The sequence below is a fragment of the Pyrus communis genome, chromosome 7 (genome assembly GCF_041283825.1).
Source record: "Pyrus communis isolate YQ-2024b chromosome 7, ASM4128382v1, whole genome shotgun sequence".
In the NCBI taxonomy this organism is placed as follows: Eukaryota; Viridiplantae; Streptophyta; class Magnoliopsida; order Rosales; family Rosaceae; genus Pyrus; species Pyrus communis.
Genome location: NC_142571.1, coordinates 15,598,977 through 15,626,641, shown reverse-complemented (window position 1 = coordinate 15,626,641; position 27,665 = coordinate 15,598,977). Strand labels below are relative to the sequence as shown.

The window sequence follows — 27,665 nt, the reverse complement described above, 5'->3', positions numbered from 1 at the left end:
AGGAGTTCGAGTTGAAGTCAAGCTTGCTCCACCATATTCCGAAATACCATGGGTTGGCCATGGAGGATCCGAACAAGCACCTGAAGGAATTCGAGGTGGTGTGTTCAAGCATGACTCCCGTCAACGTCGACGGAAGCATTTTGAAGATGAAGGCTTTTCCATTCTCTTTAATGGACAAAGCCAAGGATTGGTTGTATGATTTAGCTCCCGGAACCGTCACATCATGGGAGAGCATGAAGAGGGCATTTCTGGAGAAGTTTTTCCCAACTTCTCGAATCATCCTTTTGCGTAAAAGGATAAGTGGCATTCAGCAAGAAGATGGTGAGTCTTTTCCTACGTATTACGAACGTTTTAAATCTCTTGTTGCGTCTTGTCCACAGCATCAGATGAAGGAGGAGTTACTTTTGCAATACTTCTACGAGGGGCTCCTACCAATCGAACGTCAAATGCTCGATGCCTCGGCGGGTGGAGCATTGGTGGACAAGACGCCCATGGATGCCAAGGTCTTGATCGCTAACCGAGCGTTGAACGCTCAACAATACGAAGGAGTAGGCCAAAGAGGACCCCCACGGCAGCAAGTGCATGAGGTAAGTTCCACACCCGATATTCATTCACAGTTAGTTAATCTTACTTCCATTGTGTCTCAGATGGCCGAAGGAATGAGGGTGCAAGGACCGATTGTATGCGGGGTGTGTTCGATCCAAGGACATGCTTCTGAGAAGTGCCCACAACTCATAGGAAATGGTGGATGGGAAAGCGCCAATGCAATTGGATTTCAGGGCCAAAACCAACCAAGGAACGATCCGTACTCGAACACTTATAATCTAGGTTGGAGAGACCACCCGAACTTCAAATGGAGGGAGCCCCAACAACCACCACAACAAGGAGGCTTTAAGCAACAACCCCCGGGCTTCTTCACCAAGCCATTCGCACCCACACAAGCACCTCCACAATCTGCCCAAACAAGTTCAGGTAACACCTTAGATAATGATACACTTCTTAAGTTACTAACTAATTTGTCTCAGGGGCAAGAAAACCAAGCCAAAGCCATGCAAAACCAAGATAAGAGGGTGGATCAATTGGAGAAGCAAATTGGGCAGATTGCGGAGTTTGTAGGGCAATTCCGAGACCAAGGCAAGCTCCCGAGCTCAACCATTCCAAACCCGAAGGGAGGCTTTGAAACCGCCAACGTAATTACCTTGAGAAGTGGCAAGGAAGTTGGAACCACCCCACAACCACCAAAATCAAGCGAAGAAGAGGATGAAAAGCTGCAACATGAAGAAGAGGAGGCAAGCAAGCCCACGGCAAGGGTACAAACACCCTTGCCGCAACTACCTAGGGACATTAATGCACCCAACTCATCCCATTCGGCCACCAAAGGTAAGTTGGGTTCAAAATTGATTAATTCTAACTTTGTTCCACCCGATGTTCCTTTTCCTAGCAGGTTTATGCAAACAAAGAAGGAGGAGCAGGAAAAAGACATTCTGGAGACGTTTCGGAAAGTCCAAGTAAACATTCCTTTACTTGATGCCATTAAGCAAGTGCCCAGGTATGCAAAGTTTTTAAAAGAGTTATGCACAACTAGGAAAAGAATTTCAAACAAAGAAGTTGTGAAAGTAAGTGAAAATGTATCTGCGGTTTTGCAACGAAAGTTACCTCCAAAATGTAAGGATCCAGGGAGTTTTACTATCCCATGCACAATTGGAAACACTAGATTTAAACAATGCATGTTAGATTTAGGTGCTTCTATTAATGTCATGCCATATTCCATTTATGCATCTATGAACCTGGGTGAGTTAAAACAAGATGGCGTTATAATTCAATTGGCCGATCGTTCTAATGTTTATCCCAAGGGAGTCCTTGAGGATGTTTTAGTGCAGGTCAATCATCTCATCTTTCCTGCAGATTTTTATGTCTTAGAAATGGAGGATTCGAGCGATGCTCCATCATTGCCACTCTTGCTAGGCCGTCCGTTCATGAAAACGGCCCAAACAAAGATTGATGTGGCCAAAGGAGCACTAACAATGGAGTTTGGTGGTGATGTAATTAAATTTAATGTTTATGACTCTATTAAGAATCCTAACGATAGCCGTTCTTGCTTTGTCGTAGATGTGCATAAGGACAAAGGGCCGAAAGGATCCACACTTACCACGAAGGATGTATCAAGCACCATCATTGGAGAAGAACTTGGAGTGATTGGTCTACAACCACCCAATATGGCCGAAAGTAGCCATAGTAACATTGTTGAAAGGGCTGCCATTTTTGAGCCCTCACCACACTATGTTTGTAAGTCTTCAATTCCAATCTCAATTCCTATTTCAACTAATAGGTTGTTACCTTCGTTGGTGCAGGAGCCCAATCGATATAAAGGTGGTGGGAGCAGTTATATGGATTATCGGAACCGAAACACCACCATCAGGGAGGATCATTATCCCCACCCATTCAGTGAGCCATACTACGAGAAATTTCAAGAAGTATACCGTGGAGGACATACCCCTCCATGCCGTGAGCCAGAGTGAAGATTAAAAGAAGGTTTCGTCCGGCTGGAAGACGTTAAAGCAAGCGCTACTTGGGAGGCAACCCATGCAATCAACAAAGGAAGAATTTGGGAATCGCTCCACACTCAGATTTGCGTCCCTAAACCCTTTCCTTTGTTGCTTACTTTATGTTATGTGTAATGTGTTTAATTGTGTCTAAAACATTGAGGACAATGTTTAGTTTAAGTGTGGGGGGTAACATTCTGTTTTGAGATATTTTTGCATGAAATCGTAGGGTTTTACCACCTAACATGTCTAAACTTGTTTCCCACTGTTTTTAAGTGTTTTTAGGCTATTTTAGAGTGTTTTAGAGTGTGTTGACTTAAAAATCCGAAAATACCATAAAAATTTGAAAAATTGTTTTGAAAAACCCAAAATGAGTTGTTTTTGTGTGTTTGTTTGTGTCGTAGGTTACCTTCCAACACAATGATGAGGATTTGATTTTTAATTGCATGATGGTTAAGAAAGTTACAAACATGGATGGACGTTTGATAGACTCTTTGGTTTATGCTTGGTTGTAGTTATAGTTTACGAATTCACATGTAATCACAAATGATAAAAATCAGTTTTTGTAACATGCTTGAAGGAAGGAACTCAAACTAACGCTACATCCCTGTGAGACTTGAGCCTAAACGTTTATTTGGAGAGTAATAATCTGTGCATCATTGTTTTCTAAAGTTGTTGCATGATCTCATTATTCTTTTCTTGGTTACTACTTAGAAGGCGTTTCATCACTTAGTTCCAAATGCTAGAACTCATGCCCATTTCATTCAAAGCATGTTATTGATTTGCATACCACATATTCAAGATGAAGTTGTGTAGTGACCACCATCAAAGCCAAACAGTCATGTGCCCTTCACTCATTTAGTGTTTAAGTTTAACCCCATTGAGCCATGTTAACCCATGTTCTTTGTTAACCCACATTATCCTCACCTAGCCTAGATTAGGACCATCCGTACCCTTGTTCTTGAAGCATAGTAAGCAATGAATTCCTTTTGATTAATGTGTTGCAGGAAATAAGTGTGGGGGAAGAATGATAGATGTGAGTTTATGTGCCATAGGCACGGTTAGAAAAAAAAAAAAAAAAAAAAAAAAAAAAAAAAAAAAAAAAAACAAAAAGAAAAAAAAAAAAAAAAAAAAGAGAGAAAAAGAAAGAAAAAAAAGTGAAAAAGAGTTGAAAAGTATTGTTTGTTGAAGTAAGGGCCCAAAACAATGAATTAGGCCCTAAGAGTTGTTTGAATCTCCCCTATTTGTCTAACAGTTGATTTCTGCATTCTAAGTGGATTCTAAGTCTCAATTTCATTTCTTTGCTTGCTATTGCTTAAAGAACTTTTGTTTATCCCTACCTTTCCTTGTTAGCCAATACCCCAAGCCCCGTTACAACCCTTGACTTCTATCTTGAGTGTTGTGCATTTCAATTGTGGAGTTTGAATTTGGTATGAGCATATGGTGTCACTGGTTCTCGCGTTTAAGTAGTAGCATTCCATTCATGAGATCATATCTAAACACGTTTAATTACTCCAGAAATTGTGTTCCTTGTTATAACATATGTGAGTACTAGTCTTTCATGTTTACATCTATCTTCTCACATATAACTAGTGTAGGGTGTGTAGTCAGAAAATCTGAGTGAAAATTGAGTGCATAACTAGTGAGGAATTGAGGGAATTCTCTAAGGCATGTGACTACATTCAAAATGTGTTTTAATTGATTAAATGCGAACTAGTGAATGGTGACTATGATTAAGTATGTGCTCGAGGGGAAGGAAGACTAAAAGCTATGTGAGTAATGATCTTTGATATGTCATGTTTCATTGGAAATCCCTGAGGCAAACGTTGGAAGGTTTAGGTTATGTTTTGTTTGTTTTGTTTCGTTTTGTTTAGTTTAGTTGTTTAGTTTTGCTCGAGGACTAGCAAAAGTTAAGTGTGGGGGAATTTGATAGGAGCATATTCATGCGACTTAATTAGCTTGTTCTCGTGCATTTATGTTGTGTTTATTTAGTTATTTTAGTGTTTAAGGCCACTTTTGTGTATTTTCAGATTATAAGGTCAAAGTGTGCAAGAAGATGCAAATTGGAGTCTTTTGGAGCGAAAGAGGAATGAATGAGTTGAAGACGTGAAGAAACGACTAATTCCTACTCCAACGATGAATTCTTACCAAAACGAGGAATCCTACTCAAACAAGGTTTCCTACTTGAAGTAGGAAAGTTAATCCTAAGTTTCCCGTTTTGGTAACCTTTCCTAATCTAAACGTCCGTATTTTCTAGCCACTTTGAAGACCTTGTAGTTACTTTAGGACACAAAACGAAGACCCTAGGCTCCTTATCCATCCTTGCCGTGCCCTTTTATTTTCTTCCCTTCCCTTGCCGTGCAAGGGAGGGCAATTTTGTCCTAGGCTTGCACTTAAAACACATGCTTTTAAACCCTAGCCGCACCTTTATATTTCTGTTTTAATTTTCTATTTTCGTAAGCCTTTGATTTAATTTTAAATAAGCTAGGGTTAATTTTCTGAAATCATACATTTTCCTAATCCTAGCCGCACCCTTCCACAATCTCCCTTGAATCCGTGGCCTTTGATTCATCCAAAATCCATCTCAGCCATTCACTAAAATAAACCCTAAACTACAACCTTGAAACCGTAGCTACCTTCACATCCTAATTCCTTATTAAGCCGTGGCTCCCATTCTTGGGGGATGCCCCTAATCACCCTATTTTCCCTTTTAGCCGTGAAGACCATCCCCCATAATTCATGCTCTCCAAAAGCCGCAAGATTCTCTTCCAAAAAACCTAATAGCAGCAGCCACTATATTCCTTATTCTAATAAAATCTGCCATTCTCTCACATTCCTTCCCATAAGCCGCAGCCACCATCATTCATCTTTTCCATCATCCGTGCATGGCAGAATCATTCAGCCGTGGCCCCCCCATTTAATTATCACCCTAGCTATTCCAGCCGCTGCCACCATATCCCACTCTTTCCCATTCCGCAGCCAACCATCACAAATTCACACACAAAACAAAAAAAAAAACTGCCGCATCCCACCACCCAAAAAACTGAACAGCCGCAACCCTTCTCCACCCTTCCAGCCATTATACCAACCTTCCTCCATCACTCCACCACCTTCCTACACAACCACACTTCCCTAAATCCATCCCCAACCCAAAATAACATCCAAATCATCCATTTAAACTCACTGCCGCAGCAAGGAGAAGAGGAAAGAGGACTTAGACGCGCAGAAATTCAAGTGGATTCGTTGGGCGTTCTAGGTGTAATCAATCCTTTGTGCTTTATGTTTAAATTCAATTTTATTTTTCTTGTTGTGAACATGAGAGGCTAAATTCCTAATTAGCTAGGGGGTGATTCGAAGCCATGTTTATGCTTGCAATATGAATTGATTACTTTTGGTTGGAATTTCATGAATGGTGAATTCAATTTGTTTAACTGCTTGATCGATAACTTATTTATGTATGTTGATTGAGAGTGCACGCTTAATTTTCATGCATGAATATGACGCTAGAATATAAGTGAATTTCACCTAATAGTTATGAACTTATATTCACAAGTAGTGGAGGTTGCTTATAAACAATCGCGTTAAATGAATTCTTGGCACTAGTTTCATGCTCATCATAGTAACGAATGCCTCGTCGACACTTATAGTTTTCATGATGCTTAATGATCTTTGATTGTATCTTTATTGTGCTTTTCACGTAAAGGACTTTTGGAGAATGTTTTGAATTACGTTGCGCTAACCCAACCAATTCATTAACTTAAGGAAAACTTGACGGTTAATTTAAGCGGACCTAATTAACCCGGGGTGTTGAGTTTCATAATTTATCGAAAGACCAACTGACAATCAAATTGTATGCAAGTGTGACATGTGTGGAGAAGAACCTTCTAGCTAGCATTCATCCATATTTTCATCACATTCATATTTATATTCTGCCTTTAAATTACAATCTGTGTATTTAGTTTAATCTCGTCCAAAACCAATCCCCCTTTACCTTAGTGTCTAATTTAGTTAGAAAGTGTCTTAGTTTGTGTTTATAAGTGTTTTGTATTCTTTGAGTCTTTTGATTTGTTTTAGTATTTTATTGTTTAGTTTTACATTCTTTGAGTCTAGTTTAGTGTTTTTAACGTTTGTTTTACGTTTTTGAGTCAGTTTCCAAGTGATTTAGTAATCCCTCCTAATCCCCGGTCTAGAACGATCCCTACTTGCATCTTTACTACAATTGTCACAAGAGGGTTTTAATTTGTGTGCTTAATTAGTTAGCATCAGAATGCACAAACGCCCAAGGCTTGGTCTTCCTTCTCCTCCTCCTTGCTAAGTCACGGCACAAGGTCTATGGTGGGTTTGTGGATGATTTTCTGGGTTTTGGATGGATTTAGGTATGTATGGTGGTGCGGCAAGGGTTGATGGTGGTGTATGGAAGTAGGGATGGAGGTGTGGAAGTAGGGGAATGATGGATGGGTGGTTGCAAGGTCACGGCAAAGGGTGTTTTCTGAAGGAATGTATGAATGTTGTGTGAAGGGGTGGTGAACTAAATGGTGCGGCAAGGCTGTTTATATAGGCTAGTTTGGCACACTTAGTGTAGGAAAAGGATTGCCTAATCCCATTGGAAAAAGGTTAACTCAAGGCAGAAATCAAGTGGGATTTGGAATAGGGAATTCGGCTAGGATTTAAGGATTCTAGAAGGTTTTGGTGCGGCACATGTATAGGGCTGAGATAAGGTTTCTAGAAGGGAAGGTTTAGGGCAGATTCCTAAACCTAAAGGGCCAAGGATACATGATATTTGTGTAGGAAAAGGCTTCTAGAAACTGAATTATGTGCTTAAATGTGTAGTTAATTCCCTATTATTAGCTAGGAATAAGTCCTAACCTGATTTGGATAGGAGAGAAAAGGATAATGTTAGAGATAGGATAGGATAAGGTTTCTAGGATAGGATAAGATAAGGTTGGATAAGGTTCCTTGTTTCTTGCTTCTTCCTTATCTTCATTGTAGTAGAACTTCTTCCACCAGATTTGTAGCCTTTCCTAGCTCTTCTTGTCTTCAATTTCGTCCATCCTCTTTGCTCCTATGTTAAGCTATCCAATCCATGCCCAAAAATGCTCCAAATAGCCTCAAAATGCACTTTATTGCTCCCTTTGCCATTAGAACCTAAAAACAAACGAAAATGGCTTAAAATACTAAAACAACTATGAATTAACAACATAAATGGATGAAAACAAGCTAAGTAAGTCGCCTAAATATGCTCCTATCAGGGATTGTTCAAAACCGGGGATTAGGAGGGATTGCTAAATCACTTGAAAACTGACTCAAAAACGTAAAACTAAACTAGACTCAAAGAATGCAAAACTAAACACTTAAAACACTAAAACAAACCAAAAGACTCAAAACAGGACCAAAACACTCAAAACTGCCTTAAAAACACAATCTGGGCAGTTTTGAGCACTTACACTAATTTGGACTAATTTGGGTGATAAATTGAATCAAAACACTTAGAAACACAAACTAAGACACTTTCTAACTAAATTGAACACTCAAGTAAAGGGGGATTTAGTTTTTGACGAAATTAAACAAAGTGCACAGATTGTAATTAAAACAGATTGTAAATATGAATTTGATGAAAATATGGATGGAATGCTAGCTAGAAGGTTCTTCTCCACACATGTCACACTTGCATACAAGATGATTTTCAGTTGGTCTTTCGATGAATCATGAAACTCAACACCCTGGGTTAATTAGGTTCGCTTAAATTAACCTTCAAGTTCTCCTTAAGTTAATGAATTGGATAGGACAGCGCATACACAATTCAAAACATTCTCCAAAAGTCCTTTACGTGGAAAGCACAATAAAGATACAATCAAAGATCATTAAGCAATATGAAAACTATAAGTGTTGACGAGGCATTCATTACTATGATGAGCATGAAACTAGTGCCAAGAATTCATTTAACGCGATCGTTTATAAGCGACCTTCACTACTTGTGAATATAAGTTTGTAACTATTAGGTGAAACTCACTTATATTCTAGCATCATATTCATGCATGAAAACTAAGCGTGCACTCTCAATAAACATACACAAATAAGTTATCAATCAAGCAGTTAAACAAATTGAATCCACAACTCATGAAATTTCAACCGAAGGTAATCAATTTATATTGCAAGCATAAACATGGTTTTGAATCACCCCCTAGCTAATTAGGGATTTAGCCCCTCATGTTCACAGAAAGAGAAACAAAATTGAAATTAAACATAGAGAACAAAAGATTGATTACACCTAAAACGCCCAATGATTCCACTTGAATTTCTGCACGTTTAACTCCTCTTTCTTCTTCTCCTTGCTGCGGCAGAGAGGGTTTAGGATGATTTGGGATGTTATTTTGGTTTAGGAATGGTTTTAGGGAGGTGAAGGGTTGCGGCAAGGGTTGTGGAAGGTGTATGGAGGTTTGAATGGTGGCTGCAATGGTGGGAATGGTTGTGGTAGAGAAGGGAAGTGGCTGGAATGGTGAGAAGCTACGGATTGAAGGGAGAAGATGGAGGGGTGGCTGCGGCAGAGAGGGTTTTTGGCTGAATGATGAAAGAATGAATAATAGAGACCACTAGGGTGCGGCTAAGGTTTAAAATATATATGGTTTCAGAAAATAAAACCCTAGCTTATTTTATTAACTAAAATTAAGTCAAAGGCTTCTAGAATTAGGGAATTAAATCAGAAATTAAAAGGGAAGTGGCTGCAAGGTGCGGCTAGGGTTTAGTTTAGGCAGGAGCATGTGTTTTAAGTGCATAAAATGGGACAAAGATGCCCCTCCCTTGCACGGCAAGGGAAGGGAAGAAGGGGAAACCCACGGCAAAGGTTTGAAAGTAGGCTAGGGCCTTTGTTTTGTGTCCTAAAGTGCATACAAAGCCTTCAAAGTGGCTGGAAAATACGAACGTTTAAGATTAGGAAAGGTTACCAAAATGGGAAACCTAGGGTTAACTTTCCTACTTCAAGTAGGAATCCTTGTTGAAGTAGGAATCCTCGTTGAAGTAGGAATCCATCGTTGAAGTAGGAATCCATCATTCTTCAAGTCTTCAACTCATTCATTCCTCTTTTGCTCCAAAAGATTCCAATTTGCATCTTCTTGCACACTTTGGCCTTATAATCTGAAAACACACAAAAGTGACTTTAAACACTAAAATAACTAAGGAAACACAACATAAATGCACGAGAACAAGCCAATTAAGTCGCATGAATATGCTCCTATCAATTTTCACACAGAATTTCTAACTACACACCCTACACTAGGTATATGTGAGAAGATTTATTTAAATATGAAGACTAACACTCACATATGTTATATCAAAGAAAGCATTTTCTGGATTTACGACAATGACATGTATATGATCTCATGAATGGAATGCTACTACTTAGAACGAGAACCAGTGATTCCATATGCTCATACCACTTTCAAACTCCATATATTCAACACATAACATCAAGATAGAAGTTGAGGGTTGTAACAGGGCTAAGGGTATTGGCTAACAAAGAAGGGAAAAGGATAAACAAAGGTTCTTAAAGCAATAAGAAGCAAAGTAATGAAATTGACACTTAAACTCAATTTTGATGGTTGAAATTAAATTTTAAACACAAGGGAAGATTCATGCAACATTTAGGGTCAAATTCAAACTTTGGACTCTTTCTTCAACAACCAACACTTGTGAGTTCATTCTCACTTATTTTTCAACGCTCTTTCTTTCTTTTTACAACTTTTCTCTTCTCTTTTAATTTTTCCACGAATTTTTTCTTTTATTTTCTTCTTTGCCATGCCCTATTACCTTCCCCCACACTTGTTTTCTGCAATGTGTTACTCAAAAGGAATTCATTCTAAGTCATGCTTCACTATCCTTTAAGAACAAGGGTATGGAAAGTCCTAATCTAGGCTAGGTAAGGATAATGTGGTTAACAAAGAAAATAGGCTTGAAAAGGCTCAAAAGGGGTAATCCTACAATACATATGTAGAGGGGTTAGGCTTTTTGGCTTTGGCTTAACTAAACAACTTCATCTTATTGTATGTTATGCAATCAATATCATGCTTTGAATGAAATGGGCATGAGTTCTAGTATTTGGAACTATAATGATGAAATTCATTCTAAGTAGCAACCAAGCAAAGAATAATGAGATCATGCAACGACTTTAGAAAACAAGAAATCACATATTATACTCTCCAAAGAACGTTATAGGCTCAAGTCTCTCAAGGATGTAGCTTAGTTTGAGTTCCTTCCTTCAAGTATGTTCCAAAAACTGATTTTCTCTTTGTAATTACATGTGAATTCGTAAACTATAACCATAACCAAGCATAAACCAAAGCGTAAATCAAACTTCCATCCATGTTTACAACATTCTTTAATAGTCATGCAATTAAAAACCAAATCCTCATCATTGTGTTGGAAGGTACCCTAGGACACAAACAAACACACAAAAACAACTTTAAAACAACTCTTTTGGGGTTTTTCAAAACTATTTTGCAATTTTTTTGTAAATTTTCGTATTTTCTGATCCAAACACATAAAAACACTTCAAAACACACTAAAAACACTTAAAAACAGTGAGAACCAACATTACAAGTGATAGGTGATAAAATCCCACGAAAATCATGCAAAAACAACTTGTTTACCCCCCCCCCCCCACTTAAATCAAACATTGTCCTCAATGTTTCAAACAAAGACTCACATTCAAACAAACAACATAAACTAACTAACATGACCAAATAAAAACAATAAAGAGAAAGAGAGAGTCAGGAACGCAAATCTGATTTTGTGGAATGAATTGTTGAATTGCCCAAATCCTCTCTAGTTGAATGCATGGGTTGCCTCCCAAGAAGCGCTTGCTTTAACGTCTTGCAGCCGGACGAACTCTCTTCTTAGCATCAATTGGAACCCATGGCATGGAATATATCTTTGAATGGAAGGTGATAGTTGAAATGACACGGTAATGGTTTAAATTCAAGATTGGGTGCTTGAATCATCAACAACCTGTTAGTATAAAATGAAATTGAAATTGGAGGAGGTGGCTTACCTATGTGCTCCAACAAGAACTCAATGATAAACACATCTTCTTTCAACGTTTCAGGAACTTTGCACTTGGACAGATTTGGTGTGAGGATTGTTCCTTGTCCTGTGTCATAAAATTTAACTTCATTGGGGTTGTTTGTCTCAAGAACATCCTCTTTGATGAATTCTTGATATTCCCTACTTTGCACCTTTGGAAGGGCTTCCAAGATGTCTTTTTCACTTTCTTCTTCCTTGGAAATCATGAACCTGCAAGAAATAGGGACATTGGGTGGAATGAGGTTAGAATTAATCAAATTTGAAACAACCTTACCTAAATTGGATGGCGTAGGAGTAATAGGTGCCTGCGGCAAAGGTGTTTCCACCCTTGCCGTGGGTTGGGTGTACTCCTCTTCCTCAAATTGCAATCTTTCATCTTCCTTATGATTTGATTTTGATGGTTGAGGGTCCGTTCCAACCTCCTTGCCACTTCTCAAGATGATTTCCTTGGCAGTTTCAAATCTTACATTTGGATTTGCAATGGTTGAACTAAGCAGTTTGCCTTGGTCTTGAAACTGTCCTACGAACTCCGCGATCTACCCAATTTGCTTTTCCAAGTGGTCCAACCTTTTGTCTTGATTCTCTTGCCCCTGAGACAAATTGGTAAGTAACTTAAGAAACGTATCATTATACAAAGACTAACTTGAATTTGTTTGGGCAGGTTTTGGTGGCTGCATAGGGCTTGAATAGAACTCCTCATATGGCTGCCAATATCCTTCTTGTTGAACTTGTTGAGATTCCCACCACATAGAGTTTGAATGATCACTCCAATCTGAATTGTAAGTATTGGACAACACGTTGTTCCTTGATTGATTATGATCAAATGTACCAACTCTTTGCATTTGTGACAAAAGAAAAGTAAGATTCGCTATTTGAGCTTGAATATTAGCAAGTACCATGTCTTGCTTCTCTAGTACCTAAAATCAACAAAAACAAAATAAAAATCAGAAACTAAAACTAAAATACATAAACAGAAACAAAGGGAAACAACGGGGGATTAGCAAAGTTGCTAATCCCCGGCAACGGCGCCAAAAATTTGATGTGATATATAATAGCACACAAATTAAACCTTCTTTTTGACAATTGTTGTATAGATATAAGTAGGGATCGTTCTAGGCCGGGGATTAGGAGGGACTGCTAATCTAATGAAAATTGACTCAACGATATAAAAATATGCTTCAAAACACTAAAACAAACTCAAAAGACTCTTAACTAAACTTATATGACTCAAAACAAACTTAAAAGACTCAAAACAACACAAAACAATCAAAAAGACTCAAACTAGACTCTAGGACTCAATTCGGATGAAAATAGAAGTGGTTTTGACTCAAAAGACTCAAAAACACTAATTAGGACAGATTCGACACAACTAAATAAAAGGGATTGGGTTTTTGACGAATTTGAATTAAAACAAAACAGAAACTAAACTAGACAAAGTTATGAACGAATTTGGGTATATGGATGGGTGATTAGCTAGCTAGAGGGTCCTTCTCCACACATGACACACTTGCATACAAATTGATTTCCAGTTGCTTTTCGATAAACCATGAACCTGAACACCCCAGATTAACCGTGACATCACTAATTAACCCTCAGATTTTCCTTAAGTTATTGGATTGGAAGACATCATACGACAACCCAAAGCATTCTTCAAAAGTCCCCTACATGACATCATAATAGAGATACAATCAAAGATCATTACGTTCTATGAAAATCATAAGTATTGACAAAGCACTTGTAACTATGACATCATGATACTCATGCTAGGAATTTACTTAACATGATTGTGAAAACAACCTTAACTACTTGTGAATATAAGTTTGTAACGATTATGTGAAACTCCCTTATATTCTAGCCCCAAATTCATGCATCCAAACTAAGTGTGCACCCTTAATCAACAAACAAGAATAAGTTATCCATCAAACGGTTAAGTAAATTGCATTAACAATTTATGAAATCCTAACTGAAATTAATCAATTCATATTGCAAATATAATCATGGTTTCAAAGTCTCCTCTAGCCAAAACAAGTTTAGCTCCTCATGTTTACAACAAAACAAGGAGAATATAAATTAAACATTGAAAACAAAGATTGAATACACCTAGAAACGCTCCAACAATCCAAGCTTGAATGGCCAAAACGTCCAAGGCTTCTCCTCTCTTCTTTCTCCTTCTCTGTTGCGGCACAAGGGTGTTTGGGTATGAATTATGGTGATGGATGGATAGGTTGGATGGTGGTAGAGGGTGGATGATGGCTGAATGAATGGGGAGAATGAGGAATAATTCGTATGGATGTGTATGGCTGTCTAGAATCTCCAATATGTGCAGCAGATTATGTATATATAGAGGGAGAAAGGTTAAGGCAATAAGTAATTAATTTGGGAAGGTTTTTAGCTCCAAATCCTCAAGGAAAAAGGGTAACAAATCAGAATTCTAAGAGGAAAAGGAAAGGAAAGTTGCGATATTGACTAGAATAAAAGGGGACAGAAGATATATGGCAGATTTTGGAAGAAAAGGGTAAGAAAGGTGCGGCTCCATCTTGGACTGGGATTAGAGGTTTTAGGACATATATTTAAGTGTCCTAAATTGATTAGGAACCCCTTTTGATAGCTGGAAATTAAGTAGGAAAGATTAGGATTAGGAAAGGTCAAACAAAAATAGGAAACCTTGGCTTAACTTTCCTACTTCAAGTAGGAAACTGATAGGAGCATATTCATGCGACTTAATTAGTTTGTTCTCGTGCATTTATGTTGTGTTTCCTTAGGTATTTTATTGTTTAAAGTCACTTTTGTGTATTTTCAGATTATAAGGCCAAAGTGTGCAAGAAGATGCAAATTGGAGTCTTTTGGAGCAAAAGAGGAATGAATGAGTTGAAGACGTGAAGAAACGATGAATTCCTACTCCAACGATGCTTGTTGCAGTAGGATTCATCGTTGGAGTAGGAATTCATCGTTTCTTCACGTCTTCAACTCATTCATTCCTCTTTTGCTCCAAAAGACTCCAATTTGCATCTTCTTGCACACTTTGGCCTTATAATATGAAAATACACAAAAGTGACTTTAAACAATAAAATACCTAAGGAAACACAACATAAATGCACGAGAACAAACTAATTAAGTCGCATGAATATGCTTTTATCAAATTCCCCCACACTTAGCGTTTGCTAGTCCTCGAGCAAAACAAAACAACTAAAGAAAACAAGACGAAACAAATTAAACAAAACATAACCTAAACCTTCCAATGTTTGCCTCAAGGATTTCCAATTAACAAGACATGTCAAAGATCATTACTCACATAGCTTTTAGTCTTCCTTCTCCTCAAGCACATACTTAATCATAGTCACCATTCACTAGTTCGCATTTAATCAATTAAAACACATTTTGAATGTAGTAACATGCCTTAGAGAATTCCCTCAATTCCTCACCAGTTATGCACTCAATTTTGACCCAGATTTTCTGACTACACACCCTACAATAGTTATATGTGAGAAGATTGATGTAAACATGAAAGACTAGTACTCACATACGTTATAACAAAGAAAGCAATTTCTGGAGTAATTAAACATGTTTAGATATGATCTCATGAATGGAATGCTACTACTTAGATACGAGAACCAGTGACACCATATGCTCATACCAAATTCAAACTCCACAAATTGAAATACACAACACTCAAGATAGAAGTCAAGGGTTGTAACGGGGCTTGCGGTATTGGCTAACACGGAAAAATAGGGATAAACAAAAGTTCTTTAAGCAATAGTGAGCAAAGTAACGAATTAGACACTTAGAATTCCCTTAGAATGCAAAAATCAACTTTTAGACAAATAGGGGAGATTCAAACAACTCTTAGGGCCTAATTCATTGTTTTGGGCCCTTACTTCAACAAACCATACTTTGGAACTCTTTTTCACCTCTTTTCTTTCTTTTTTTTTTTCTTTTTCTTTCTTTTTTTTTTCACAACTTTTCTTTTTTTTTTCTTCTTCTAGCCGTGCCTATGGCACATAAAATCAATAATCCTTCCCCCACACTTAGTTTCTGCAACATCTTAATCAAAAAGGAATTCATTTTCAGTCATGCTTACTATGCTTCAAGAACAAGGGTATGGGTGGTCCTAATCTAGGCTAGGTGAGGATGATATGGGTTAACAAAGAACATGGGCTAACACGGCTCAATGGGGTTAAACTTAAACACAAAATGAGTGAAGGGCACACGACTATTTGGCTTTGATAGTGGTCACTACACAACTTCATCTTGAATATGTGTTATGCAAATCAATAACATGCTTTGAATGAAATGGGCATGAGTTCTAGCATTTGGCACTAAGTGATGAAACGCCTTCTAAGTAGTAACCAAGCAAAGAATAATGAGATCATGCAACGACTTTAGAAAACAATGATGCACAGATTATTACTCTCCAAATAAACGTTTAGGCTCAAGTCTCACAGGGATGTAGCGTTAGTTTGAGTTCATTCCTTCAAGCATGTTACAAAAACTAATTTTCCTTTGTGATTACATGTGAATTCGTAAACTATAACTACAACCAAGCATAAACCAAAGAGTATATCAAACGTCCATCCATGTTTGTAACTTTCTTTAACCATCATGCAATTAAAAACCAAATCCTCATCATTGTGTTGGAAGGTAACCTACGACACAAACAAACACACAAAAACAACTCTTTTTGGGTTTTTCAAAACAATTTTTCAAATTTTTATGGGATTTTCGGATTTTTAAGTCAACACACACTAAAACACTCTAAAATAGCTTAAAAACACTTAAAAACAGCAAGGAACAACATTGGAAGTTATGGGTGATAAAATCCCACGAATTTGCATCAACAACATTAGTTACCCCCCCACACTTAAATCAAACATTGTCCTCAATGTTTTAAAGCCTAAAATCACACCACACAAAAGTAAACACACAAACAGCAACTAAACACACTAAACATGGTAGAATGTAAATAACAAAGATAAGAGGTTAGGGACGCAAATCTGGTTATGGAGTGTAGATTCCATCTTCTCCTTGGTGATTGCATGGGTTGCCTCCCACGAAGCGCTTGCTTTAACGTCGTGTAGCCGGACGATGGTGTGCTCATTCCCCATTGGAGGCCACGGCATGCAATGGAATCTCCTCCACAACATGCTCAACAAAGTTCTCGTAGTAGGGTTTCAACCTATGGCCATTCACCTTGAATTCTTGTCTAGTTTTCAAACTTTGTATTTGGACTGCACCATGCACAAAAACATTAGTGATAACAAATGGACCAACCCACTTAGAATGTAACTTACCAGGGAATAACCGAAGACGGGAATTGAATAACAACACTTTCTGCCCGATTGAGAAGGTTTTGCCTCTAATCATCTTGTCATGGACGGCCTTGGTCTTCTCTTTGTAAATCCAGGCATTCTCATACGCCTCATGTCTAATCTCGTCAAGCTCGCTCAATTGTAGCTTCCTATGGTTTCCAGCCGCGTCCACATCCATATTAAAGGTCTTGACCGCCCAATGTGCCTTGTGTTCAAGCTCCACGGGTAGATGGCATGGCTTGCCATAGACTAGCCGAAATGGTGACATACCAATGGGCGTTTTGTAAGCCGTTCGATAGGCCCACAGTGCATCCTCCAAACGCAAGCTCCAATCTTTTGTATTCGGCCTAACGGTCTTTTCCAGGATTTGCTTTATTTCTCGATTTGAAACTTCGGCTTGGCCACTTGTTTGGGGGTGATAAGGTGTGGAAACCTTATGCATCACGTTGTACTTCATGAGCAACGCCGCAATGGTGCGGTTGCAAAAATGAGACCCACCGTCGCTTATGAGCACTCGAGGCATCCCAAATCTAGAGAAAATGTTAGATTTTACAAAATCTGCAACAACTCTAGAATCGTTAGTTCGGGTGGCTTTAGCTTTCACCCACTTTGACACATAATCAACGGCAAGTAAAATGTAAGTAAAACCAAAAGACATAGGGAAATGACCCATAAAATCAATACCCCAAACATCAAAGATTTCAACAACAAGGATTGAGGTTTGCAGCATTTGGTCTCTTTGGCCTAAACTTCCGGTCTTTTGACATCGATCACATGTTAAGCAAAAAGCCCTAGCATCTTTAAACAATGTAGGCCAATAAAACCCACTTTCAAGAACCTTAAACGATGTGCGTTGTGTGCCAAAGTGTCCACCACATGCATATGTATGGCAAAAACTCAAAATGGAATTAAACTCAGTTTCATGAACACAACGACGCACAATCTGATCCGCGCATATTTTCCACAAATAAGGCTCGTCCCAAACATAAAAACGTGCATCTTTTTTTAGTTTATCCTGTTGGGCCTCGCTTAAGGTGTTAGGAACTTGCTTAGACACCAAAAAATTAACCAAATCGGCATACCAAGGGGTACTTACCTCAACGGACAGAAGTTGTTCATCCGGAAACGTTTCTACAATGGGAAGGTCCTCTTCTTCATGCACCATTCGACTTAGGTGGTCAGCCACCACGTTTTCACATCCCTTCTTTTCCCTAATTTCAATGTCGAATTCTTGAAGTAGGAGCATCCAACGAATGAGCCTTGGTTTGGCCTCCTTTTTGTTGAGAAGATACTTCAAGGCTACATGGTCAGTGAAAACAATTACTTTAGTACCGATGAGATATGATCTAAACTTATCTAATGCAAATACAACGGCCAAAAGTTCTTTTTCGGTTGTAGAATAATTCAACTGACCATCATTTAAAGTGCGTGAAGCATAATAAATAACATGTGGCTGTTTGTTTTTCCTTTGGCCCAAAACAGCTCCAAGGGCATAATCCGATGCATCACACATCAACTCAAAGGGAATGGACCAATCTGGTGGAGTGATGATTGGTGCCGTGGTGAGGAGGTCCTTGAGGTGGTTGAATGCTTTCTCACACGTCTCGTTGAACTCGAAAACCACCTCTTTTTGGAGCAATCGGCATAGTGGCTGCGTAATCTTGGAGAAATCCTTTATGAAACGCCTATAAAAACCTGCGTGACCAAGAAACGAACGAACCTCTTTAACCGAAGTTGGAGAAGGTAAGGGACGAACAAGGTCTACCTTAGATTTATCTACTTCAATGCCTTTTTCAGAAATAATATGTCCTAGAACAATACCTTGCTTAACCATGAAGTGACATTTTTCCCAATTAAGCACAAGATTTGTTTCAACACAACGTTTCAAAATTAAGGTCAGATTATTTAAACAATGATCAAAGCAATCACCAAACACACTAAAGTCATCCATGAATATTTCAATAATCCTCTCAACATAATCAAAAAATATGCTAACCATACACCTTTGAAACGTGGCAGGAGCATTGCACAAACCGAATGGCATGCGTCGATATGCAAACGTTCCAAAGGGACAAGTAAAAGTGGTTTTTTCTTGATCATCCGGGGCAATAACAATTTGATTATAACCAGAATATCCATCAAGAAAACAATAAAATGAATGACCCGCTAACCTCTCAAGCATTTGATCTAGGAATGGCAATGGGAAGTGGTCCTTCCTTGTGGTGGCGTTTATCTTCCTATAATCAATGCATACGCGCCAACCGGTTTAGATTCGGGTGGGCACAAGCTCATTCTCCGCATTCTCCACAATCGTCACTCCAGATTTCTTGGGAACACATTGGATAGGTGAAACCCAACGACTATCGGAGATGGGGTAAATCAGTCCACAATGAAGAAGTTTGATTATCTCCTTTTTCACCACTTCCATCATCGGAGGGTTGAGACGGCGTTGAGCCTCTCTCGTTGGTTTGGCCCCCTCCTCAAGAAATATGTGATGCATACATATGGCGGGACTAATACCTTTGATATCGGCCAAGGTCCAACCTAGGGCAGATTTGAACTCCTTCAAAACACGCACTAGTTTCTCTTCTTCTTGTGCCGTGAGTGATGAAGAAATAATGACAGGTAAGGTCTCCTCTTCCCCCAAGAAAATGTACTTCAAATGGCTAGGTAGTGGTTTGAGATCAAGGGTAGGTGCCTGAACTATAGATGGAAGCAACTTGTTAGTGGAAATGGGAATTGACTCAAAGTTAGGAAACTTACCCTCGTGCTTAGGCAATGACTCGAGGGCAGCAACCAACTCAAGGAACTCCTTCCTAGGATGCACGGCATGCAATGGAGTGTGTGCGCCGTGGGTTATCAACAATCCTCCTCCCTTGGTTTTGAGTTCCATGCTTCGTGTAATGACGTTTTCAAGTGCATCAGCGTTCAAATCTTGAAGGTATCCCTGCGCCAAAGAGTCAATTATGTCAATGGAGAAACATGAATGATCCTCACTAGGATACTTAATAGAATCAGAAAGATTAAAATTAACAACTTCCCCATCAAATTCCATGGACAAAGTTCCATTAAACACATCGATTTTCGTCCGAGCCGTCTTCATGAATGGCCGTCCAAGGAGGATGGGCAACGTAGGGGCATGGTCAGATTCATCCATCTCGAGCACATAGAAGTCCACCGGAAAGATTAAATGATTGACCTGCATTAACACATCTTCCAAAACTCCCTTTGGATAGGCGTTAGATCTATCGGCCAATTGTATGATTACACCATCATTTTTCAATACTCCTAGGTTCATAGATGCATAAATTGAATATGGCATGACATTTATAGAAGCACCTAGGTCTAGCATGGCAGATTCAAAACGAGTGTTACCTATGACACAAGGAATGGTAAAACTACCCGGATATTTGCATTTGGGGGGTAGTTTGCGTTGCAAGATGGCGGAGACATTTTCACCCACCTTTACCACCTCTTTGGTCGACATCCTCTTCCTAGTGGTGCAAAGCTCCTTTAAAAAATTGGCGTACCTCGGGACTTGCTTGATTGCATCCAAAAGGGGTATGTTTACTTGAACTTTCCGAAATGTTTCAAGTATGTCCTTCTCGGCTTCTTCTTTCTTTGTTTGCATGAACCTACTAGGAAAAGGCACATTCGAAGGAAAAACATTAGTAGGAACTGAATTTGACACATTCTTACCCTTTTTGGACAAATTGGACAATTTGGAGTCACTTAAAGCTTGCGGCAAAGGTGTTTCCACCTTTGCCGTGGGTTGGCTTGATTCCTCCTCTTCAATTCTCAGTTTTTCGTCCTCGTTAGGACCTGATGGTGATGGTGTAGGACCTGCCCCGACTTCTTTTCCACTTCTCAAGAGTATGGCCTTTGCACTTTCGAAACCTCCCTTTGGGTTTGGAATGGTAGAACTAGGAAGTTGGCCTTGCTCACGAAACTTCCCTACAAAATCCACAATCTGCCCAATTTGTTTCTCCAATTGCTCCACCCTCTTGTCTAAAGTGTTACCTGAACTTGTTTAGGCAGATTGTGGAGGTGCTTGTGCGGGTGCGTATGGCTTGTTGTAGAAGCCTGGGGGTTGTTGCCTAAAGCCTCCTTGTTGTTGGGGTTGTTGTGGCTCCCTTCACTTGAAGTTTGGGTGGTCTCTCCAACCTGGATTATAGGTGTTAGAATACGGATCGTTCCTTGGTTGGTTTTGGCCTTGAAATCCAATTGCATTTGCGCTTTCCCATCCACCATTTTAAATGAGTTGTGGGCACTTCTCAGAAGCATGTCCTTGGATAGAACACACTCCGCATACAATTGGTCCTTGCATCCTCATTCCTTCGGCCATCTGAGACACAATGGAAGTAAGATTAGCTAATTGTGAATGAATGTCGGGCGTGGAACTTACCTCATTAACTTGCTGCCGTGGGGGTCCTCTTTGGCCTACTCCTTCGTATTGTTGAGCATTCAACACTCGATTAGCAATCAAGACCTTGGCAGCCATGGTAGGAGCCCCTCGTAGAAGTATTGTAGAAGTAACTCCTCCTTCATCTGATGTTGTGGACAAGAAGCAACAAGGGATTTAAAACGTTCATAATACGTAGGAAAAGACTCACCTTCTTCTTGCTGAATTCCACTTATCCTTTTACGTAAAAGGATGATTCGAGAAGTTGGGAAAAACTTCTCCAGAAATGCCCTCTTCATACTCTCCCATGATGTGACGGTTCCGGGAGCTAATTCGTACAACCAATCTTTTGCTTTGTCCATTAAAGAGAATGGAAAAGCCTTCATCTTCAAAATACTTCCATCGACGTTGACGGGAGTCATGCTTGAACACACCACCTCGAATTCCTTCAGATGCTTGTTCGGATCCTCCATGGACAACCCATGGTATTTTGGAATGTGGTGGAGCAAACTTGACTTCAACTCGAACTCTTCGGTCTTCCGTTGGGCAGGCGGGGGATATTGGATACACAAAGGTGCGGCATTATCCAATCCCGAAGCAGAAAGCTCCTTGACTGTCCGGTTGTCCATGGCCATGCCTTGTGGTTCTTCAAAAATCCTTGCCTTAGCCTCTCCTTCCTCTTCTAGAACTTGTTCTTCAAGGTCAAGTTCCGGGCTTGGTGGATTTGATTCATGTTGCTTTCTCTTTCGTCTCAAAGTCCTCTCAAAATCGCTGTTAAAGTCCAAGATATGCTCACGAATCGATTGAGAACTCCGAGTCATACACTAGTACCTAAAACAATAAAACAAAACAAGGTCAGAATCTTTAACAAACTAAACAAAACAGAAAGTAACAATCCAAGGGATTAGCAAAGTTGCTAATCCCCGGCAACGGCACCAAAAATTTGATGCGAAATATATAAGCACACAAATTAAAACCCTCTTTTGACAATTGTAGTATATGAATAAGTAGGGATCGTTCTAGACCGGGGATTAGGAGGGATTGCTAAATCACTTGAAAACTGACTCAAAAACGTAAAACAAAAGTTAAAACACTAAACTAGACTCAAAGAATGCAAAACTGATAGAAGCATATTTAGGCGACTTAGTTGGCTTGTTCTTGTGCATTTACGTTGTTATTTCTAAGTTCTTTAAGTCTTTTAAGTCATTTTCGTATGTTTTCAGGTTCTAAAGGCTAAAGGAGCAAAAAAGTGCATTTTGGAGCCTTTTGGAGCATTTTTGGGCTAAGGATGGATAGCTTATGCTTGGAGCCAAAGCATTAGACGAAATTGAAGACCAAGTGAGCCTAGAATCGAAGGAAGAAGGAGGAATCAAGAATTGGAAACTAGTTTCCATTAAGGGGAGTTTCTATTCTTGAAAGGTTTCCAATTATGCAAGTTTCCAAATAATGTGGTTGCCTAAATCACATGTTCTAGAAGCCCTAGACACGTGCCGCACCTTACCTTCCTCTTCTCTCCCAAAATCTGCAAGATTATGCCACAATCCCTTTCTTAAAAGCCTTAGCCGAACCTATACATTCCTTTTCTCCCAAAATCTGCAAGTTTTGCACTTTCCCCTTCTTTTCCTCCCTTGTGCCGAAAGACTTAGCCTTTTTCCCCTAATTCCTGATTTCAATTACCTATTCTAAAGGGATTTAACTTAATTCCTGATTCCTAGAATTGATTTAGGGAATTAAACACTTACCTATTTCTGAAAACCCTTGCCGTGCACTTCCTTGGACCCTTCCTCTTCCTTGCCGTGCAAGGGGGAGGATTCTTTCCTATTTCTAGAGTCTTTGACTTAATTTCTGTTTACCTAAATAACCTAGGGTTTTAATTCCTGAAATCCTATTAATAAACCTCCTTGTTGCAGCCACAAAACATTCATTCATTCATCATTCACGCCAGAAATTCATCCCCTCCATCTAACACATCCATACTTCACCATTCTTCATACTTTCTGCCCAAAAACAACCCTTGCCGTCCCCTACATCCATCCCTATCCTAAACACATCATTCTACATCATCCATAATCCCCAAAACTCACCATAACCCCTTGTGCCGCAGCAACTAGGAGAGGAAGGAGGCCTAAAACGGTTCATGCTTGCAGATTGGAGTGTTTTAGGTGTACTTCGTTCTTGTTTTCAATGTTTACTTTGCTATTACTTTCTAAGTTTGCTGTAATCATGAGTGGCTAAACCCCTAATTGGTTAGGGGAAAGTTTGAAGCCATGAACATGTTTGAAATATGAATTGATTTCTTTCAATTGTGATTTGTTAAGTTGTGATTGCAATTCAATTATCTGTTTATTAAAAACTTGTTTTTGTATGTTGATTAGGGATGCATACTTAGTCTTCATGCATAAACTTGATGCTAGTTTATAAACGAGTTTCACCTAATCGTCACAAGTTTATAAACATGAGTAGTGAAGGTTGCTAGTCACAACCGCGTTAATTGAATTCTTGGCAAGAGTATCATGCATTCATAGTTACAATTGCCTCGTCAACACTTATGATTCTCATAGAGCATAATGATCTCTCACTGTATCTCTTCTATGCATTCATGTTGAGGACCGTTGGAGAATGATTTGAATTGTCGCATGCATCATCCAATTTAATGACTTAAGGAAATCTGATGGTTAATTAGTGCATCACGATTAACTTGGGGTGTTGAGCATCATAGTTAATGAAAAGCAATTGGAAAATCGATTCATATATAAATGTGTCATGTGTGGAGAATGGACCTCTAACTAATCCATCCATCATCTTGTTTTCAAAATTCGTTTTACAATCTGCCTAGTTCTACACTTTGTTTTGTTATTTCAATTTTCGTCAAATCAAAACCCCCTTTACTTTCTTGTTCTATAGGGTTTAGAATCTGTTTAGTTTGTGTTTTAAAGTGTTTTGAATCAAACCATAACCTTAAATTCGTCCAAAATTGTGTTTAAGGTCAAAAACTGGCTATTTATTTTTTTTAGGCAGTTTTGAGTCTTTTGAACCTGTTTTGAGTCCTTTGAGTATTTGTGAACGTTTTTAACTTTTTTTTTATGTTTTTGAGTTGGTTTAGAGGTTTTAGCAAGCCCTCCTAATCCCGGTCCAGAACGATCCCTACTTGCATCCTTACTACAATTTGACAACAAGAGGGTTAATTTGTGTGCTTAACTATTTTCGCATCAAAAACTAAACAATAGAACACTAAAACAAACCAAAAGACTCAAAACAGCCCCAAAACACTCAAAACTGCCTTAAAAACACAATCTGGGCAGTTTTGAGCACTTACACTATTTTGGACGAATTTGGGTAATAACTTGAATCAAAACACTTAGAAATACAAACTAAGACACTTTCTAACTAAATTGGACACTAAAGTAAAGGGGGATTTAGATTTTGACGAAATTAAATAAAATGCACAGATTGTAAAGATGAATTTGACGAAAATATGGATGGAATGCTAGCTAGAAGGTTCCTCTCCACACATGTCACACTTGCATACAAGATGATTTTCAGTTGGTCTTTCGATGAATCATGAAACTCAACACCCCGGGTTAATTAGGTTCGCTTAAATTAACCTTCAAGTTTTCCTTAAGTTAATGAATTGGATGGGACAGCGCATACACAATTCAAAACATTCTCCAAAAGTCCTTTACGTGAAAAGCACAATAAAGATACAATCAAAGATCATTAAGCAACATGAAAACTATAAGTGTTGACGAGGCATTCGTTACTATGATGAGCATGAAACTAGTGCCAAGAATTCATTTAACGCGATTGTTTATTGATAGGAGGATATTCATGCGACTTAATTAGTTTGTTCTCGTGTATTTATGTTGTGTTTCCCTAGTTATTTTAGTGTTTAAAGTCACTTTTGTGTATTTTCAGATTATAAGGCCAAAGTGTGCAAGAAGTTGCAAATTGGAGTCTTTTGGAGCAAAAGAGGAAGGAATGAGTTGAAGACTTGAAGAAACGATGAATTCCTACTCCAATGATGAATTCCTACTCCAACGAGGATTCCTACTCAAACGAGGTTTTCTACTTGAAGTAGGAAAGTTAACCCTAGGTTTCCCGTTTTGGTAACCTTTCCTAATCTAAACGTTCGTATTTTCTAGCCACTTTGAAGGCCTTGTAGGCACTTTAGGACACAAAACAAAGGCCCTAGCCCATCCAAACCCCTTTGTCATGCCTTAACCCTAATCCCCTTCCCTTGCCGTGCAAGGGGGGGTAGTTTTGTCCTAGGTTGTGCAAATAAACACATGTTCCTCTCCTAATTTAAAACCCTAGCCGCACCTTGCAGCCATTCCCTCTCTAATTTCTGATTTTATTTCCTTTTTCTAGAAGCCTTTGATTTAATTTTAATTAACCAAAATAAGCTAGGGTTTGTGATAGGAGCATATTCATGCGACTTAATTAGCTTGTTCTCATGTATTTATGTTGTGTTTCCTTAGTTATTTTAGTGTTTAAAGTCATTTTTGTGTATTTTCAGATTATAAGGCCAAAGTGTGCAAGAAGATGCAAATTGGAGCCTTTTGGAGCAAAAGAGGAATGAATGAGTTGAAGACTTGAAGAAACGATGAGTTCCTACTCCAACGATGAATTCCTACCAAAACGAGGATTCCTACTCAAACAAGGATTCCTACTTGAAGTAGGAAAGTTAACCCTAGGTTTCCCGTTTTGGTAACCTTTCCTAATCTTAAACGTCCGTATTTTCTAGCCACTTTGAAGGCCTTGTAGGCACTTTAGGACACAAAACGAAGGCCCTAAGCCCACTTACACAACCTTGCCGTGCATTAACCCTAATCCCCTTCCCTTGCCGTGCAAGGGGTGGCATTTTTGTCCAATGTTGTGCACTTAAATCCTATTTCCCTCTCCTAACCTAAACCCTAGCCGCACCTTGCAGCCAGCCCCTTTAATTTCTGATTTAATTCCCTAATTCTAGCAGCCTTTAACTTAATTTTAATTAACCAAAATAAACTAGGGTTTGAATTTCTAAAACCCTAGGTTTTACACCACCTAGCCGCACCCCATATTCTCTTCTTTGATTCATTCTTTTCATCTTGCAGCCACCATTTCATACTCGTTCTAAGCCGTAGCCTCCCATTTTAATTATTCACCCTAATAACTCAAAAATCCATCTCAGCCGCACCTAATATTCACCCTAAAGCCTTTCCATTCATTGACACTTTTGATTCATTCACCAAACCCTATGAGCCGCAACTCCCATCCCTTTTCTCTCATCATTCAGCCACCATAACCCTAGTTCCCATATCAGCCGCACCCTATTATTCTACCCTAGTCTCTCTTGATTCATTCATTATTCATTCTCTCAAATCAGCCAAATTCTTTCTTTTGCCGTAGCAATCCATTCATCTTCTCCCTTTGCCGCAGCCGTCCCTCACCAATTCCAGCCACTTCCCAACCTTGCCGCAGCCATCCCCACCCTTCCAGCCACCATACAAACCTTCCTCCATTATCCCATCACCTTGCCGCACCACCAAATCCCCATAAACCTATCTACAACCCAGAAATCAAACCAAATCATCCATAAACCTTCTCTGCCGCAGCAAGAAGAAAGGAGAAAGAGGACTTTAAAACATGCAGAAATTCAAGTGGATTCCTTGGGCGTTTTAGGTGTAATCCATCTTTTGTTCTTTATGTTTAATTTCAATTTTATTTCTCATTCTGTGAACATGAGAGGCTAAATCCCTAGATAGCTAGGGGGTGATTCGAAACCATGTTTATGCTTGCAATATGAATTGATTAGCTTTGGTTGGAATTTCATGAGTTGTGGATTCAATTCGTTTAACTGTTTGATTGATAACTTATTTGTGTATGTTTATTGAGAGTGCACGCTTAATTTCCATGCATGAATATGACGCTAGAATATAAGTGAGTTTCACCTAATAGTTACGAACTTATATTCACAAGTAGTGGAGAATGCTTATAAACAATCGCGTTAAATGAATTCTTGGCACTCGTTTCATGCTCATCATAGTAACGAATGCCTCGTCAACACTTATAGTTTTCATGTTGCTTAATGATCTTTGATTGTATCTTTATTGTGCTTTTCATGTAAAGGACTTTTGGAGAATGTTTTGAATTGTGTATGCGCTGTCCCCATCCAATTCACTAACTTAAGGAGAACTTGAAGGTTAATTTAAGCGGACCTAATTAACCCGGGGTGTTGAGTTTCATAATTCATCGAAAGACCAACTGAAAATCAAATTGTATGCAAGTGTGACATGTATGGAGAAGAACCTTCTAGCTAGCATTCCATCCATATTTTCATCAATTTCATCTTTACAATCT

The 27,665-nt window shown here is 38.9% G+C and overlaps 1 protein-coding gene across 1 annotated transcript in view; it reads left to right on the top strand.

Annotated features, from left to right (window-relative positions):
* Positions 1-2,216: 2,216 nt before the first annotated feature.
* LOC148695766 (uncharacterized) overlaps positions 2,217-27,665 on the top strand; it is a 76,683-nt gene continuing 51,234 nt past the window's right edge. Inside the window, exon 1 of the mRNA XM_088697392.1 lies at positions 2,217-2,474. Within this exon, the coding sequence (XP_088553518.1) occupies positions 2,217-2,474 (258 nt within the window). The remainder of the gene's footprint in view (positions 2,475-27,665) is intronic.